This window comes from Notamacropus eugenii, chromosome 1 (assembly GCF_028372415.1).
Source record: "Notamacropus eugenii isolate mMacEug1 chromosome 1, mMacEug1.pri_v2, whole genome shotgun sequence".
Classification (NCBI taxonomy): Eukaryota; Metazoa; Chordata; class Mammalia; order Diprotodontia; family Macropodidae; genus Notamacropus; species Notamacropus eugenii.
The window spans coordinates 541515536-541534070 of NC_092872.1; the positions used below are offsets into that span (position 1 = coordinate 541515536).

An 18535-nucleotide genomic window follows, 5' to 3' on the forward strand; every position below is an offset into this window, starting at 1 on the left:
ATAAAAGAGGATTATAGTATCTTCAGTTTCCACTGCACAGAATTCTTATGAGACTTGAATCAGATAAGGATACACTGGTACACTGGACAGAGCTCTGGGGCTGGAGTTAGAAAGACTTTAGTTCAAATCTGGACTCAGACCCTTGCTAGCTGTGTAACCCTGGGCAAGCCACTTAACCTTGTTTGCCTCAGCTTTAACTGTAAAATAGGGGTAATAATAGTACATACTCCCCAGGACTGTTGTGAGGATCAAATGACATAATATTTGTAAAACTACTTAGCATAGTGCCTGGTAATAATAATATATAAATGATATTCCCTTCCCTAATGTATCTCATTAAGCAATCTGCCAACTTAAAAATATGTAAATATCAAGTTATGGGATGAGAGAACTAGAACTGGGAAGGACCTCAGAGGCTACTTAGTCCAACCTCCCCATTTTATATATGAAGACACTGAGGCCCAGAGAGATTAAGTGACATGCCCAAAGTCAGACAGGTAGTAAGGGTCAGAAAGGAGATTTGAACCTATATCCTCTAACTGCAAAAATGTTCTTTCCACTGTTCTGTGGCACAGTGTACAAAGAACTCTCCCTTAGAATTAAGGAGATCTGAATTTAATGCCTCTGATACTTGCTGGCTATGTAGACGTAAGTACATCTCAGTGTTGCAAGGCAACTAAGACAATAGGTTACAGAGGAACTGATGATACCAACTGGTGGAGACAGGTCTCAAATCAGGAGGTTTTTAAACTGAGGCAATCAAAGATCTGGACATATTATAAACAGATAAATAAATAAACCTCAGTTATTATTATAAGACATATTATATGTGCAGCTTCAAAGATACGAATGAATTAACCTGTTAAACTCAGCATAATATCCACTTGAATAAAATTTGTTTTTCTTTTTTTTAATACAACCAACCCCAAATATTACAGTACCATATGGGTAAAGATTGTGATGCTACATTTAGCTTCCATTCAAATACTAAAAGGGATTTAATAGAGATGGGCAAAATAGTTGAACACATATCAATATATTTCTACCTCTTGAAATTACTAGTTCTTTTCAAAGCACTCCATTTCCTGCTACCTACCCCCCATAATAACTGGTACTGATTTTATGTAGCTTTTATATATTCATGTACATGTTGCTTCCCTAATAGAAAGTTAGCCCTTTGAGAGCTGGGGTTTTTTCATTTGTCTTTTGCAATTTCTGACATGTTTACTGATTAAATAATACTAGAAATATAATTTTGATTGAATTAAATGGCAATCTTAAAACAGATCCCCTTCACTTAAAAAAACTGGGTTGATCAGAAACAAAATCCAGTTGACACTCAATATGTACTAAAAAATGATATAAACGGATGACTGACTGACATTTAAATAGCAGCTCAAGGTTTTCAAAGCACTTTATATTCGACATGACACATTTTAAAAAAATTTCCACAGTACTTTGCTGGGCACATAACAGTGTTTAATAAAAGCATCGTGAATGACTGACTGCTAGTGTTTCCTCCTCCCCACAAATCACCAAGAATCTATTTTGTAAATACCTACATATTTTTGTTTTATGTTACATTTTAAAAATTAGTATCATGACTCCATTTTGCTTTTATCCACCATTTAAAGTTTCAATTCCATTTTAAGTTGTCTGATTTAGAAGGTTTCACAAGAGCATTTCCCTTCCCCACTGTCACCTAATTTAGAGAATGTCACAAGAATATTCCCTCTGATCTTACTGTCTCCTGAACACCATTTTCCAATGGGAAACAAGATATCTCAATTCCTATAATCCTGTGTTTCCTGTTTTTCATTCCCTCCAAATTGTATATTAATCATGAGAAACCAACTTTCTGGATCTTTGGCAATTGAGAGCCTTGGACCCAGTTTGTTTTGCAACCTAAGGCATTGCCAAATAGTTACCTGGATGTAATTACTCAATTTCTTTATTTCATCATAACAGTTTTGGTGACCACAAAGAGATTGAGACTGTGAGACTCTATGTGACTATAAGACCTTAGCTGAAGGAACACTCTTTTAAAACACCTGAGTAACTATAATAGGAGACAAGTATGAAAAATCTTATTGTTTTCTATGTGAACTGGTAATTCCATATCCTAAAATATATTCATGTATAAGATTAGGTACTTGAAGTATTGTTTTTTCAGGGTGATATGGGGATAACATCCTCAAAAGGGAAGGAATAAGACAAAATAATGTAAATGTTTCTAAGTATAGTAAATGCTGAGAAAGCAATAGAATCAGATTTGTTTTCTCTAAGAACCAGAATATATACTGCCAGCCCCCCCCTACACTAAACTGATTTCCAAATGTTTCTAATAGGATAAACAGGCCTTAACTAGGTTTTAGTACAAGTACTCAAAATTGGATTAAAGATTTTACATATAAAATTGCATTGATAATTGCAAAGAAAGTGAAATTATTTTGATATTTTGAAGTTTCTGTCTAATTTTAAGAGACAGAGGGCTCATTTTTTCCAAGTCAGACCTTGTAATGGAAAGCAAAGTAGGATCTTTTGCTGTTTTTGTTTTAGTATAATCAAGTGCCTCTGATTGAATCTTGCCTTTATCAACCAAGAGTCTTTACTAGGTGTAAAGTACAGAAACAAGAGTTGCTTTAACTAGAAACAATATAGGTATTTGTACTGTTAATTATTTTTAATGTGATTAAAGATCTTCCCCCTCCATTAATGGGCCTGGGAAGATTTGTAGGAAGGTTCATACCTTCTGTTAATGAGGCACTGGTTCTCAAGGGTTGTGATGTCCTCTGGCTCTAAAAAATGTATAAATAGTCTGAGGGTGAGATTTTACTTTGGGGCTTACTGACTGAAAGTGTTTGGCCAGTTACGACTCTGGGAAGACATTAAGGAGCCCCCTGGCTTTAAAAACCCAGATATTGGCACTTCCCTTTATGGTAACTATGGTTAGACAATTGGACTTGTCTGCTGATTTGGAATATTATGTATTGATTATGGTCAGACAGCTGGAAGCCATGTCTGTTGATTTTTGATTTCTCTGTATTTTCTCTGAAGTTCAGGGTGCTGACTTTTTCCTCTGAACTAGGTGAATGACATACGTGCTTGATTAAAGGAGATTGTTAACCCCTCAAAAGTTGCCCTTCCTTTTGGAAAAGCAGATCAAAGAACCTGTGATAGCAGGCTCCCCTGTGCATGTCAAGGTGCTTACTGATACAGACCTTCATGGATTTTTTGTTTGAAGATTCTTCAACCTACTAATGGCAACATCTGTATCAGATACAGGGCTTAAGGTAAAGATAGAAACAAGTGGTATGTAAAAACAGAAATTCTCTGAATTTTCAAGTGAATGATGAATTCCTAATGTGATGTTCTTATAGCCCTGTTGTTAATAGTTTCAGAACTATAAGGCTTGAGCTGGTTTTCAAAACATAAGCCAGTCATTAAAAAAGCAAATTCAGGAGATTATACTAAATTATATTTAGTCTTGTTACTGGAAGTCTCTAGAAGAATTACCTAGGAATCTCTGCAAGTGACTTGGAAACAGAGAAGCAATTATTCTGCGGTGAGCACTTTAAGTAGTTTGAGCTGTAGCCTGACTATTTAACTATAGTCTATTTAACAAGGTTTGGCTCCTTATGGGATATATAAGATTATGACGACTTTGCTTGTACTCTTTGTGCCTCTCACTTCACCCTTTGGTATCTCTTAAGTAGAATATCATTCCTACCAGAAATTCCTGGTTGCTAAAGCATTTAAAAAGTGATCCTGAGGGTTAAGAACCTGTAATGGCAAGTAAAATAGTATCTTGTGCTGTTTTTGCTTTGGTTGTTGTCCTTAGCCTTCGAAGAGGACCAAAATGACATCACCATGATAAAGTGAAGTTTCAGTGTGTCTAACTGGCTGATCAGACCAATACAAGCTCGGATTACTCTACCACAGACTGGGGACAGGTAGTCTGTGTGAATATTTGGGGAGGATATCCCAAATCTGTGCATCCTGTATTTACTTTGTGCTGTCTCAATTCTGCTTTGCTTAAAGAGCACAGTACCCTTTCTGAGCGGTCTTGCTGGTTCTTGCTGAATGGTCCTGTGCCAGTGTCTCCCATGTTGCACAGTCAAACCCAAAGTTCTTGAGAGGGTCTTTGTATTGTTTCTTCTGGCCACCATTTGATCACTTACCCTATGCGAGTTCTCCATAAAATAGTCTTTTTGTCAAACATACATTTTGCATTCAAAGAACTTGGCCAGCTCATCAGAGTTGAGCCTTTTGATTTGAATGGGACTGAGGAGGATCTGTTCCCACCCACTGTCAGACTTGGGAAGATTTGTAAGAAGGCCCACACCTTTTGTTAATGAGACTCAAGGGATGTGATGCCCTCTGGCTCTAAAAAGTGTATAAAGACTCTGAGGGTGAATTTTTATTTTGAGGGCTTAGTTTTTATAAGAGTGTTTGTTTGGCCAGATAAGGATTCTGGGAAGCCACTCAGAAGCCTCTCAGCTTTGAGAACCCAGATGTCATGATTCCCTCTATGGTAACTATGGTCAGACAGCTGGAATTGTCTGTTGAATTCAGGCAGAGGAAGCCATGTCTGTTGACTTTTAATTTCTCTGCATTTTCTTTGAAGTTCAGGATGCTGATTCCCCTGAATTAGGTGAATGATATATGTGCTTGGTTAAAGGATTAATACATGTACTTGATTAAAATGATTGTTAATCCCTCAAAAGTTGCCTTTCCTTTTACGAATGCAGATCTAAGAACCTGTAATAGCAGGTCCCCCTGTGTATTTGGAGTGTTTACTGATACAGAGCCTCAGGATCAAAGAGGGGAATGTTACATTAAAAATAATTAGCATTAGTTATTCCATTTTGTTTGTGTCCACCATTTTGTGAAGTTAAGTTTCAATTACATGTAAGTCACTTGATTTAGAAGGTTTCCCAAGACCAGTCCCCTGCCCCACTGTCCCCTGACTTATGAATATTCCCCCCTCCCTCTTAGCTCAGAGTCTCCTGACCCTGCCTCCATCAATGAGAAACCAGATGTTTCAATCCCTATAATTCTGTATTTCCTGCTTTTTCACTTCCTCCAAATTGTAGATTAACTGTGAGAAACCAAGATTCTGAATCATTGGCCGCTGAGAACTTTGGACCCAGTTTGTTTGTAACCACAAGCAATGTCTGGATATAATTTATTTAAGTTGCTTTTTCCACCATAAAATATGTTCCCTGGAGAGATTACAAGCTGCTCAAGGGTAGAACTGTTTCATTTTTCTTTGTATACCCAGTACAAAGAACATAGAATTGGGAGGCAGCTGGTGTTGGACAAAGTGCTGGGCCTGGAGTCAGGAAGACCTGAGTTCAAATCCAGACTTGGATATGTATTAACTATGAGAACCTGGGCAAATGATTTAACCTCCATTTGCTTCCACTGCCTCAATTATTTTGTTGCTCAGTCATTTTCATTCGTGTTGGACTCTCTATAACCTCATTTGGGGTTTTCTTGGCAAAGATCTTAACAATGATTTTCCATTTCTTTCTCCAAGTCATTTTACATATGAAGAAATGGAGGTAAACAGGGTTAAGTGACTTCCCCAATGTTACACAACTAGTGTCTGAGGTCAAATTTGAACTCAGGAAGAGGAATCTTTCTAACTCTAGACCCAACACTCTGTCTACCTCCCAAACTAGCTGCCTCTTCCAACTATAACATTAGGTTGCTGTGAGGATCAAATGAGATAATTTTTTTTATCTAAAGTCTACCACTTTAAGTGCTACATAAATGTTTATTCTTTTCTTCTTTCCTTCTCTCCTCCACAGTGTCTAGTTCATAATAGGCACTTAATAAATACTGAGTGACTGATTGGTCAAAGGCATTATTCCTTTCAAGTAATTATACTATATTCAAATGTAACTAGATATGAATTAAGTGATTAATATACTAAAATTTAGCTGAGTCCCTTTTGGTAATATCGCGTGTTCAAAAGAAACCTCCAACCCCTACATCTACCCAAGTCACTCTAAGTTACTTTTCCAGTAACCTCTCTCCCAGCTACACATATAAATAAAGCACTAATAATTGCATATAAATGTTATTACTATGTTATTATTAACTACATGTACCCTCATTTTGGTTTAAGTGTTTTAATCAGTAGTAATGAGAATCTTAAAATGAGCCTATTCCCATAGCTGGTCCAACTTTCAATATAACTCAAAAACAAATTGGAGAAATAATCTAAGGCTCTATTCCTGGCCCTTCATGAAAAAAAAAATCTCTCTGCTAATATAAACTAGACTAGATGAAGATAAAGCCAACAAGCTATGATCTAACCAAATAGCTAGCATTTTATCAACTCAAGGTGCTATGCTAGAGTCCTTTTATAAAACAAATCAGGTAGCAGATTTCAACGAAGTTTTCCTTAACCTTCTTCATCCTATCATCTTAGTGCCTTAAGAAAGAAAATGACCCATTTTAATTCAATTTGTCTACATCTGTCTATATGCAACAGACCTTCAGGACACAATGACTCTTGTTGGAAAAAAAATCATTTGAAATATTTAGAAACAAAAAATTTTTCATGAATTTTAACCTATATTCCTGTGAGATTCTAAATGTATTCAAGTCAATATTTTATTAAAAAGTGGGCACAAAACTAAGGACAATAATGAGTATGCTGAACATTTAGCAAACTGATCTAAACAAATTCTTCCTGTGAGAAGAATGAGAAGTTAGAACATACTCTCTCATACATGCTTTTGTGGCTCTCATTCAAGAAATTCTTGATGAATTCCACTAATTCTCTCAAAGTAATTAAGAGAGGGTGGGAAGGAGGCAATTAATATTTTTAACTAAAGATTATATTTCAGTCCACTGTTGCAAACAGTTTTATTTCTGGGTTTACAAATGTGAACTGAGGGACTAGTTAGTCTCAGGCACTGCAGTAAGAATTTTCTATCAATACTGAATATTTGATGTCAAGCATGATATACCTAAAAGTTCTGAGGCTTGGCTGGAAAGAAAAGATAAGCAGTCCCAGTAGTTCCTTGAAGAACAGAAATGATACCTTTTCTTCTATCAAAATCCTTACTAGGGAAAGTGGCACAATTATGCACAGCATAATTCTCTAGTAAACATCAGTAAATTATACTAATGGAGACAGTGGCTATATCTTAAGTAGAAGGTTTAAAAGCATGGTAAAGGCATATGAGGAAAGGCTAGCAACAAATGCAGGGTGAATGAATAATCAGAAAGAAGAGAAGTTCTATAGGATCCAGATAAATAAATCTTCAAAACCGATTATCTTAAGAAATAATCATAATTTCTTTCCCAGCTATCCATTACTTTTCTACTATGTTATTACAATGACAACTATCAAAAGAACACAAGCTAATCTACCAAAATAAAAAATCATAAAGTATTTATATGAAAGGTAATGGAGGACATATCAGGGAAATTCCTTTGCTATTAGCAAAATCAAAGATTATATATTTCTGTGAGCATCTGATTTAAGTGTTTAAATAAAAATGAAATAGAATATTCTCACTTTTTTGCTGGAGTTGTTTTTTGTAAATTCCACATTTTTAATGTATGATCCTCAGATGCTGTTATCAAAACTGGCTCAACAGGATGGAAAGCAAGTGCTCGAATTCCATCAAAGTGGCTTCTTAATGTAAACTTTGGATTCCAGGTTTTCCTCAAAGCATCTTTATTGTTTGCTATCTGTCAAACAAAAGAAAAAATATATAATTCAGTTGAGAGTATAAAAGAAAAAATTTTGTTTTATATCATTATAAAGTAGTTATACCGTATAACTTTTTAAAAATTTTATTTTAAGTATTCCCCAATTACATGTAAAAAAAATTTTAAATTATTAAAAAAAAATTTGAGCTGCAAATTCTCATCCCCCACCAATTCTCCCCTCCATGAGATGGTAAGCACACTGATTTCCAGTATACATGTGAGGTCATGCCACATAAACCACGTTATGAAAGAAAATTCAAGCAAAATAAAACAATAAAAATAAAGAAAGTTTAAAAAGTATGCTTCAACCTGTACTCAACGACTATCAGTTCTCTCTCTGAAAGTTTATAGCATTTTTATCATGGTTCCTTTAGAATTGTTTTCAGATCATTCTTGAGCAGAGTAGCTAAGTCTTTCACACTTGATCATCTTTACAATACTGCTGTTATCATACAATGTTCTCCTAGTCTACTCATATCACTTTGCATGAGTTCATATAAGACTTCTCAGGTTTTTCTGAAGCCTTTTCTGAAGAGTTGCTACAAAATTTTTGTACAAATAGATCCTTTTCTTTGACCTCTTTAGGATACAGCCCGAGTAGTCATATTGCTAGGTCAAAAGGGTATATATACAGTTTTATATTCCGTTGGGCACAGTTCCAAATTTTTCTCCAGAATGGTTGGACTAGTTCAAAACTCCACCAACAGTGTAATAGTATCCCAATTTTTGCACATCATTTTCCTTTCCTGTGCTGGTAGTCAGGGAGTACCTAAATGATTCAAGGGATAGAGTACCAGGACTGGGGTCAGGAAAAACTCATCTTCCTGAGTTCAAATCTAGCCTCAGATACTAATTAGTTGTGTGATCCAGGGTAAGTCACTTAACTCTGTTTGCCTCCATTTTCTCATCTGTAAAATGAGCTTTGCTAAGACAATCCCCAAAGGGGTTATGACAAGACTGAAACAACTGAACACAACAACATGTTAGTCAATCTGATAAATGTGAGATGGTATCTCAGAGTTGTTTTAATATGCAGTGGTGACATAGAACAATTTTTCATGCATCTACTGACAGCTTTGATTTCTTCTGCAAACTGCCAATGCATATCCTGTGACCATTTATAAACTAGGAAATGGTACTTATTTTTATATATTTGATTAAATTCCTGATATATTTGGGAAATGAAGTCTTTATCAGATAAAGACATCACACAATTTTCCCGATTTCCTGTTTTCCTTCAAATTTTGGCTGCCTTAGTTTACTCTGAACAAAAGTCTTTTAATTTCATATAATCAAAATGATCTATTTTATGTCCCCTGGGAGGGGGGGGGACTAATCTCTCTGTTTCATTTGACTATAGTCTCTTTCCTTATACATAGATCTAGAAGATACATTTTTCCATGTTTCTCTAGTTTATTTAGGATATCTCCCTTTGTGTCTAAATCCCCTATCCATTTTGACTTTATCTTGGTATATGGTGTCAGTGTTCATCTATGTCTATTTTGCTGGCAAACTGCTCTCCAGTTTCTCCAGCAATTTTTGTCAAATGTTGAGTCCTTACTCCCAAAGCTGAGATCTTTGGTTTATCAAACACTAGATTACTATGGTCATTTGCTACAGTATAGTGTGTACCTAATCTATTCCACTGATTCACCACTCTATCAGATTATTTTGATGATTACCACTTAGTAATATAGTTTGAAATATGGAACTGCTACATTATTTTGGCTTTTAAAAGCCAAATTAGAGAAATAGAAGAAAAACTGACCAATGACTTTAAAAATATGAAAAAAGAAATCACAGAAGAATTTAAAAGGAAAACTGGACAAATGGAAAAGGAAGTACAAAATCTCACTGGTAAAAATAACTCCTTAAAAGGAACAACTGGACAGATGGAAAAGGAGATGCAAAAGTTAACTGAAGAAAACAATCAGATAAAAAATAGAATTGGGCAAGTAGAAGCTAATGACTCTATAAGACATCAAGAATCAGTCAAACAGAATCTAAAGAATGCAAAAATAGAAGAAAATGTAAAATATCTAACTGGAAAAAAACAATTGACTTTGAAAATATTTCCAGGAGAGAAAATCTAAGGATTATTGGTCTATCAGAAGGCCATGATGAAAAAAAGAGCCTGGACAAAATCATCCAAGGAAAACTGCCCATTAGTCCTAGATCCAGAGGGCAAAATAGTCATCAAAAGAATCCACCATTCATCTCCTGAAAGGGACCCCAAACTAAAACCATCAAGGAATATTGTTGCCAAATTCCAGAACTATCAAATAAAGGAGGAAATACTGCAGGCAGACAAAAAGAAACAATTCAAATATCGAGGAGCTACAGTCAGGATCACACAGGACCTTGCAGCTTCCAGATTAAAAGAATGAAGGAAGTGGAATACGATATTCCATAAGGCAAAGGAGCTGGGACTACAAAAAGTTGGGCATGATATTTCAGGCAAGGAGATGAACATTCAGTGAAATAAGGGATTTCCAGATCTTCCTGATGAAAAGGTCAGAACTCAATAGAAAATTTGATCTTCAAACACAGGTCTCAAGAGAGGCATAAAAAGGGTAAACAGGAAAGAAAAAATGTTACTCAACATAGGCAAGCTGTTTACATTCCTAAAAGGGAAGATGATACTTGTTAATCTTGAGAACTGTATATTTATTACGAAATATAAAAGGGATATACATAGATAGAGGGAATGGGTATAAATTAAATGATGTGAAGATAACAAATGGGATTTAAGGGTGCAAAGGGATTATAATGGGTGATGTGAAAAGGAGGAGGTAGAAAAAAAATAAATTCCATCACGGGAAGAGGCACAAAAATATATTGGTTGGTTGTTGTCCTTTGTCTTTGAAGAGGACCAAAATGACATCACCATGATAAAATGAAATTTCAGTGCGTCCGACTATGGCTAATAAGACCAATACGAGCTCAGAATGCTCTACCACAGGTTGTGCACAGATAGTCCATGTGAATATTTGGGGAGGATATCCCAAATTTGTGCACCCTGCGTTTACTTTGTGCTATGTCAATTCTGCTTTGCTCAAAGAACACAGCACCCTTTCTGAGCGGTCTTGCTGGTTCTTGCTGAGAGGTCCTGTGCCAGTGTCTCCCATGTTGCAAAGTCAAACCCAAAGTTCTTGAGAGAGACCTTGAGAGTGTTCTTGTATTGTTTCTTCTGGCCACCATGTGATCGCCTGCCCCATGCGAGTTCTCCATAAAATAGTCTTTTTGGCAAGCGTACATTTTACATTCGAACAACTCGGCCAGCCCACTGGAGTTGTGCTCTCTGAAGCACAGATTGAATATTTGGCAGTTCAGCTCAAGCAAGGACTTCAGTGTCTGGTACCTTATACTGCCAGGTGATCCTCAGAATCTTCCTAAGACAGTTCAAATGGAAGCAATTCAGTTTCTTGGCATGGTGCTGATAGACTGTCCATGTTTTACAAGCATATAATAATGAGGTCAGCACAATGGCTCTGTAGACCTTCAGTTTGGTAGTCAGTCTAATACCTTTTCTCTCCCAAACACTGAGCTAGCTCTGGCAATGCATGCATCATCCTCATTATCAATGTACACATCCCTGGAAAGTACATTATCAAGGTAAGTGAACTTATCCACAACATTCAAAACTTCTCCATTTATTGTACCCGATGGTTCCACGTACGGATGGTGTGGTGGTGGCTGATAGAGCACTTGTGTTTTCTTGGTGTTAATTATTAGGCCAAAATTAGCACAGGCAGCAATGAATTAATCCATACTTTGTTGCATCTCAGATTCAGAGGTTGCACTGAGTGCACAATCATCTGCAAACAGAAAATCATGCACTAACACTCTGTCCACTTTGGTCTTGGCTTGTAGCCTTTTGAAATTGAAGAATTTGCCATCAGTATGGTAGTTCACCTTGATGCCTTGTTCATCCTCACTGAAAGCATTTGACAGCATGGCTGAACATCATGCTAAAAAGCATAGGAGCAAGCACACAGACCTGTTTCACTCCACTGGTGACTGGGAAGACACGAGAACACTGTCCATTATCCAGAACCCAGGCAAACACGCCATCATGAAATTGTCGTACAATACTGATGAACTTCTCCAGGGCAACCAAATTTTGACATAATTTTCCATAAACCCTCATGACAAACAGGGTCAAAGGCCTTGATCAGTTCTACAGACGTTGTGTACAGACCCCTGTTCTGCTCCTGGCATTTTCCCTGGAGTTGTAGGGCAGCAAACACCATAACGACTGCTCCTCAGCCCTTTCTGAAGCCACACTGCCTCTCAGGTATATGCCCATCTTCCAGGTGAAGGATCAGTCTATTAAGACGACTCGAGAAAGAATTTTGCCAGCAATGACTAAGAGAGAGATCCTCCCGTGATTGTCGCAGGACAACCTACTCCCTTATCGTTATAGAGATGAACAATGGAGGCATCCTTGAACTCCTGAAGGATAACTTCCTCTTGCCATATAACCTGGAAAATTCCAGTCAGCTTTTGTGTGTGCAATGGTCCCCCTACCTTGTAAATCTCAGCTGGAATAGAATCAGCACCAGGTGCTTTGCCACATGAAAGGAGCCTAATGGCCCTCAAAACCTCTTCTTCAGTTGTAAGTTCAACTAAGGAAGGATTGACTTCAACCTAAGGTAAACGTTAAATGGCCTTAGCATCGATTGATGATGGTCTGTTGAGAACACTATGGAAGTGTTCAGTCCATCTCTCTAGGATCATGTCCTTATCACTAATCAATGTGGCTACATCAGCACAAAGTAGTTGTAATGCACCACACATTTTTGGTCCATAAATAGCTTTCAGGGAATCATAAAAGCCCTTCAGATTGTTACTATCAGCATAAAATTGAATTTCATCTGCCTTCTTACTGAGCCAGGAATCCTGAATCTCTCTTAGCTTTGCTTGTACTTTGCTTTTGATGGAATTAGATGCTGCCTTCTTAGAGGTGGATGAACTATCCTGCTGGTATGTCCTGTGGAGTTCTCGTTTTTCACTTAGCAGTTTCTGAATTTCCTGATCATTTTTATCAAACCATTCTTGGTGTTTGTGAGTATTCTGACCCAGATGAGCAAATGCACTGCTGTACACCAAATCTCTGAGAGCTGCCCTCTCCTTTTCTGCTCCACTGTTGCCAACTGTGTGTTGGCTCAACTTTCCCTCCAAGTCAAGCAGCAAACTGTTCATGCTCAGAGAAGAGCTCTAATTTGTTGACATTAACTCTTCTGGTAGTCATTTTGCCTTGGGGGTGGCACTTTTGATGAATGTGAGTATTTAGCTTGGAAAGGATAAGTCTACGATCAGCCCAGCACTCTGCACCACACATTGCCTTTGTCACTCTCACATCTTGTCTGTCTCTTCTCCTTATTATCACATAATCTATCAGATGCCAGTGTTTGCATTGAGGGTGCATCCATGAAGTTTTATTGCATTTAGGTAAATGGAAGACAATGTTGATGATGAGAAGGTCATGCGATGCACAAGTCTTCAGCAGTAAATGATCATTGCTGTTACTGTTTCCAATTATATTCCTCCCTAGGACTCCCTGACAAGTCTGGTAGTCTGAGCCTACTCTAGCATTAAAGTCACCCAGAATTATAAGCTTGTCCTCTTTTGGTATACTGATGATAAGTGTCTCCAGATCTTCAAAAATTTTTTCTTTGACTTCATCAGGGTTTGTCATGGAATATCTATAAGAGGGAAAATACTAAAGAAATAGTAACATTGTCATTTCTTGCTCCCCCCACAAAAAACTGCTCAGGAGAATGCCAAGGCCTTTTCTTTCCATATAAAATCTTACAGACTGACAAATACAGAGGATAGGTTTTGATGAAAATGGAAAGAAATAGGTTTTCACAAATGCTTTTCTATGGGAAACCACATTGTCATAGACACAACTGTTGGAAAGGCATAGAATATACAAGAGCATGCTAAACTTACTGTTAGTCAATTATATAAAAGCATTTAACCTGAGACAGCAAAAGTAGCTTTAAAAGTTCTTCTCTGTCAAGGTATCTCTCATAGGTATGGTAAGATCATTCAAGATTTCCTAACAATTACAACCACAACTTTGTTCAACAACTCTCTATCGATATCAAACGAGTCATAACACAGGTATATGTTCACCAAGGATGCCTGGTACTGTCACAAAAGACAATGTGTGCAAAGTCCAAATGGAAGAGATATTCCCAATATTTGATGTGGTCCTTCAGATTCTCCTATATGCAAAAGATACTTTGATGACTGCATCAAGCTACATCATACAATTGGACCTTCTAAATGAAGTAAGTATCCTCTCAAGAGACTGAATTTAGCAATTCACATGGAAAAAAAATCAAATGGAGGCAGAATGCTTATTGTCCAGACAAATAATTGCATGAGCAGTCTGCTAAGTCAGTCTTTATATCTTGGAAGGATACTCAGAAATAAATCTATGCATCCAAATAGATTAATATTAATTTACAGGCATTTATTGAGTATCCATGCACTTGGGGATAAAAACAAGAAAATATGAATCAATCAAAAAGTACTTATTAAGAGATATTTATCTGCCAGGTATTATGTCAGGCACTAGGGACACAAAGACCGAAGTCAGATAGTCCCTGTTCCTTCTATCAGGGGAGAAAGAAGCATACATGAAGACATATATGCAGAATAAATACAAGGTAGTTAGAAAGGGAAGGCACTAGAATCTGGGGAGGTTGAAAGGCATAATAATGTAGGTGCTTCATGAGCTGAGTCTTGAAGGAAGTAAGGGATTCTATGAGGTAGAGATGAGAAGAAAAGTCAGTGAAAAGGCACAGAGATAAGAGATGAAACAGTGCTTGCCCTGAAGGAGCTTGTCCCTCTTACAAATTAAACTCCAGTGGCTGTCTATCACCTCTAGAATAAAAAAAAGTCCTCTGTTTGATGTTCAAAACATTTCATAAGTTGGCCCCACTCTACCTTTCCAGGTACCTTGCCACCTAACCACATACTCTTCAATGCAGTGACACTGGTCTCCTGGCTATTTCTTGAACAAGATGTTTCATCTCCTGTTTCTGGGCATTTTCTCTGGCTATCGTCCCTGCCCAGAATGCTCTCCCCACTCATCGTTTCCTGGCTTCTTTAGAGTCCCAGTTAAGTCTTTCCCAATCCCTTTCTTAATTCTCATGTCTTCTCTCTGTTGATTATTTCCAATTTATCCTGCATATAGTTCCTTGTACATAGCTACCTGCATGTTTCTCTCTTATTAGATTGTGAGTTCTTTGAGTTAGGGACTGTTTTTACCTTTCTTTATATCCTCAGTGCTTAACACAGTGCCTGACACGTAGCAGGCACTTAATAAATGTTTGTTGGCTGACTGAGTCTCTGGGTTTAGAAAAGAACTTTCATTTCCTGATGAAGTCTGAATGCAGATTGAAACATACTATTTTTCACTTTATTTCTTCATGGTTTTTTTTTTGTGTGTGTCTATGTTTTCTTTCACAACATGACTGATCTGGATATATGTCTTGCACAACTGCACATGTATAACCTATATAAAATTGTTTGGTATCTCAAGAAGGGAGCAGGGAAGGAAGGGAGAAAATGTAGAATTCAAAAAAATATTTAAAATTATTTTCACATTTAATTGGAAAAAAATAAAATTTTTTAAAAAAATGTCGTTACCTACTTGACATAAGTTACACATTATGACAGATAAGTCTATATAAATTTAACAAATGAATATGAACTATTACAATAACTAAACCAAGATATCAGATATGGAGTTAAATTGTGAGATCTAACAAAATAGTGAACAGGTATGAATTTCAAATAATCAAAGCTAAAACACAGAGGATCAGTGATCAACTCCATATTGGACCTGAGTTTAGAGAAGTTCATCACTGATTTATCCATAAGGTGATAATTTCTTCAGCTGGAAAAATTCTCAAAAACTTTCTATGTACTATAGAAAGATTACAGTCTGTATTAGCAGAAGGTATACTCAAAAAATTACAGATTTTTGAAGCATAACTTAACTAAATCTCAGCCTCTGTATTTTCATTTTTTATGACAAGAATCAAAACTGTGGGTAACAAAAGAGCAAAAGAGGCAACAGAAATAATTACTCTGAGCCTTTTAACAATGATTATAAATATAAAAATTGGCATAGAATTAAGCAGCAAGAATGCATATGACCCGAAAAGGAGAGGTGTGGGAATTGCAACAAATAGTTTCTAAAATGTTAAGTAAATTCCATATGGAGGATATAGATAAGAAATGCATAGGATGACAAAGTATGGATGGGCTGCAATCTCTTAAGTTTGGAGGCAGTATCCATTTAATGAGATCACAGATGGAAACATAGACTTTAAGATAAACAAGGTTTGTGCTTGTAAACAACAATGATGAGGCTCTGCTCATATATACAATTTTCTATTTGCAGTATCTCTGGGTTAATCTAAATGAATGAAATATATGAAGCCTCCTTACTGGATGAGCAATATTCTTTTTTTTTAATTAATTTATTTAACTTTTAACATTCATTTTCACAAAATTTTGGGTTACAAATTTTCTCCCCATTTGTCCCCTCCCCCCACCCCAAAACACCAAGCATTCTAATTGCCCCTATCACCAATCTGCCCTCTCTTCTATCATCCCTCCCTTCCCTTGTCCCCATCTTCTCTTTTGTCCTATAGGGCCAGATAACTTTCTATACCCCATTACCTGTATTTCTTATTTCCTAGTAGCAAGAACAGAACTCGACTGTTGTTCCTAAAACTTTGAGTTCCAACTTCTCTTCATCCCTCCCTCCCCACCCATTCCCTTTGGAAGGCAAGCAATTCAATATAGGCCATATCTGTGTAGTTTTGCAAATGACTTCCATAATAGTCATGTTGTGTAAGACTAACTATATTTCCCTCCATCCTATCCTGCCCCCCATTGCTTCTATTCTCTCTTTTGATCCTGTCTCTCCCCAAGAGTGTTGACTTCAAATTGCTCCCTCCTCCCCATGCCCTCCCTTCCATCATCCCCCCCACCCTGCTTATCCCCTTCTCCCCCACTTTCCTGTATTGTAAGATAGGTTTTCATACCAAAATGAGTGTGCATTTTATTGCTTCCTTTAGTGAAATGTGATGAGTAAACTTCATGTTTTTCTCTCACCTCCCCTCTTTTTCCCTCCACTAAAATGTCTTTTGCTTGCCTCTTTTATGAGATCATTTGCCCCATTCCAATGAGCAATATTCTTGAAGAAAAATGAAATCCTATTTAAAAGATATCTGGGTTGACTCAAGGCAAGCTACTCCTTATACTGTTACAAATCTGATCTAAAGCCTCAGGAGGAGTCATTTCCAATTTGTCCTGAGTAATACTAAGGGCAACTTAGTGGGTTCTAGAAGGAAAGGAAGCAAAAGAGGGAAGTTATGAAGGAAAGATGATATAAGCTGGGAAAAGATTAAAAAGAGGCATATTCTTGAACCATTTAAAAGTCTGCCATTCTGCTTGCTGTATACAAGGCATCAAAGGATATAAAGAAAAAAATCAAAATGATCCATACCTTTAAGGGGCTTACATTTTACTAGGGGATAAAGAATACAAAGTAATTTCAGGAAAGAGAATATTAACTACTGGAAGAATAAGTTAAGGCCTTGAAAAAAATGTGAATATTCTAAGATTCTCAGAGGTGATGAGGACAAAATTCATTCCAGATATGGCAGATGACATGAGAATGTACAGAGACAGGAGAAAGGCTAGAGTTTGCAGAACAGCTAGGAGGCTATTTTGGCTAGTTCAGGAAGAGAAAGAGGGGAATAAAATGGAATAAACCTGGAAAAATAGGTAAAAGTTTACTTCTAGATTGTGGAGGGTATTAAATTACACTAGAGGCAATAAAGAGCCATTGAAAATTTATCACAATTAGATAGTCAGATCTATTCCTTAGTAAGATTACTAAGTATGATATAGGATGGACTAGGAAAGGGAGAAACTAGAAGCAGGGAGACCAGATAAGCTTCAAGTTAGGATGTAAGTGCTACTGCTGCCATGATTCAATTGCACTCCCATATCTGGTCTTTACTTACCTGCTGACATGGATTCAAATCAACCATCCAAACTATTCCCATTCCCTCACCGCAATTTGTTTTGATACATTCATAAACACATACTTCTCTAATAATTCAATTTTACAATTTTCACATTGGCACAAACACAATACAGCTACTACTTACATCATAAGTCAGTGAATCAGCCTCATTGGCAACTGTAAGTCCTGCTAATTCACCAAGACCAAGCTCATTTTCAAGGGCTTCATCTGCTCCCATGATAAATGACTTCCCTGATGTAGGAGGGAATGTTAACGCTTCCACTGTAATATGAAAAAGAAAGATAGGGGAAATCCAAAAAAATTAAGTCTCATTTACTTGCTAGAACAAGAAATCTTCTGATAATTTGCCTATTTTGTTTAAATACTTTATTAACCCAAGTGTAGCATATAGAAAATTATAAAACTTGATTGCTTTCCTTCCCTATACCACTTCACTAAGTTCCCCAACTAGTTAGAAAAATAAATCCTACAATAACTCCCTTATCCCTTTTTTTTTTTTGGAGAAATTAAATCACAAGACAACGGAAACTTGCCATTCGCTTATTTAAATATATCTGGTAATACTAAGGACAATCCACTAGCAGTGCTGTTGCCTTTAGACTTCATTTGGGGACTACAAGCTCTACCAAAGTCACCTTAGTCCTTGACATTTTTTAAAGTAAGTATTTTACTAGATATTTAATATTAACTATTAAAGACAATTTGCATGAC

At 36.7% G+C, this 18535-nt stretch overlaps 1 protein-coding gene across 3 annotated transcripts in view; it reads right to left on the minus strand.

Annotated features, from left to right (window-relative positions):
* Nucleotides 1-18535, minus strand: part of STRN (striatin) — a 146711-nt gene that overhangs the window by 11867 nt on the left and 116309 nt on the right. For all 3 annotated transcript variants that reach the window (XM_072634162.1, XM_072634161.1, XM_072634160.1), the window contains 2 exons: nt 17949-18085; nt 7541-7716 (listed from right to left, as the gene is read on the minus strand). In XM_072634162.1, the coding sequence (XP_072490263.1) occupies nt 7541-7716; nt 17949-18085 (313 nt within the window). The remainder of the gene's footprint in view (nt 1-7540; nt 7717-17948; nt 18086-18535) is intronic.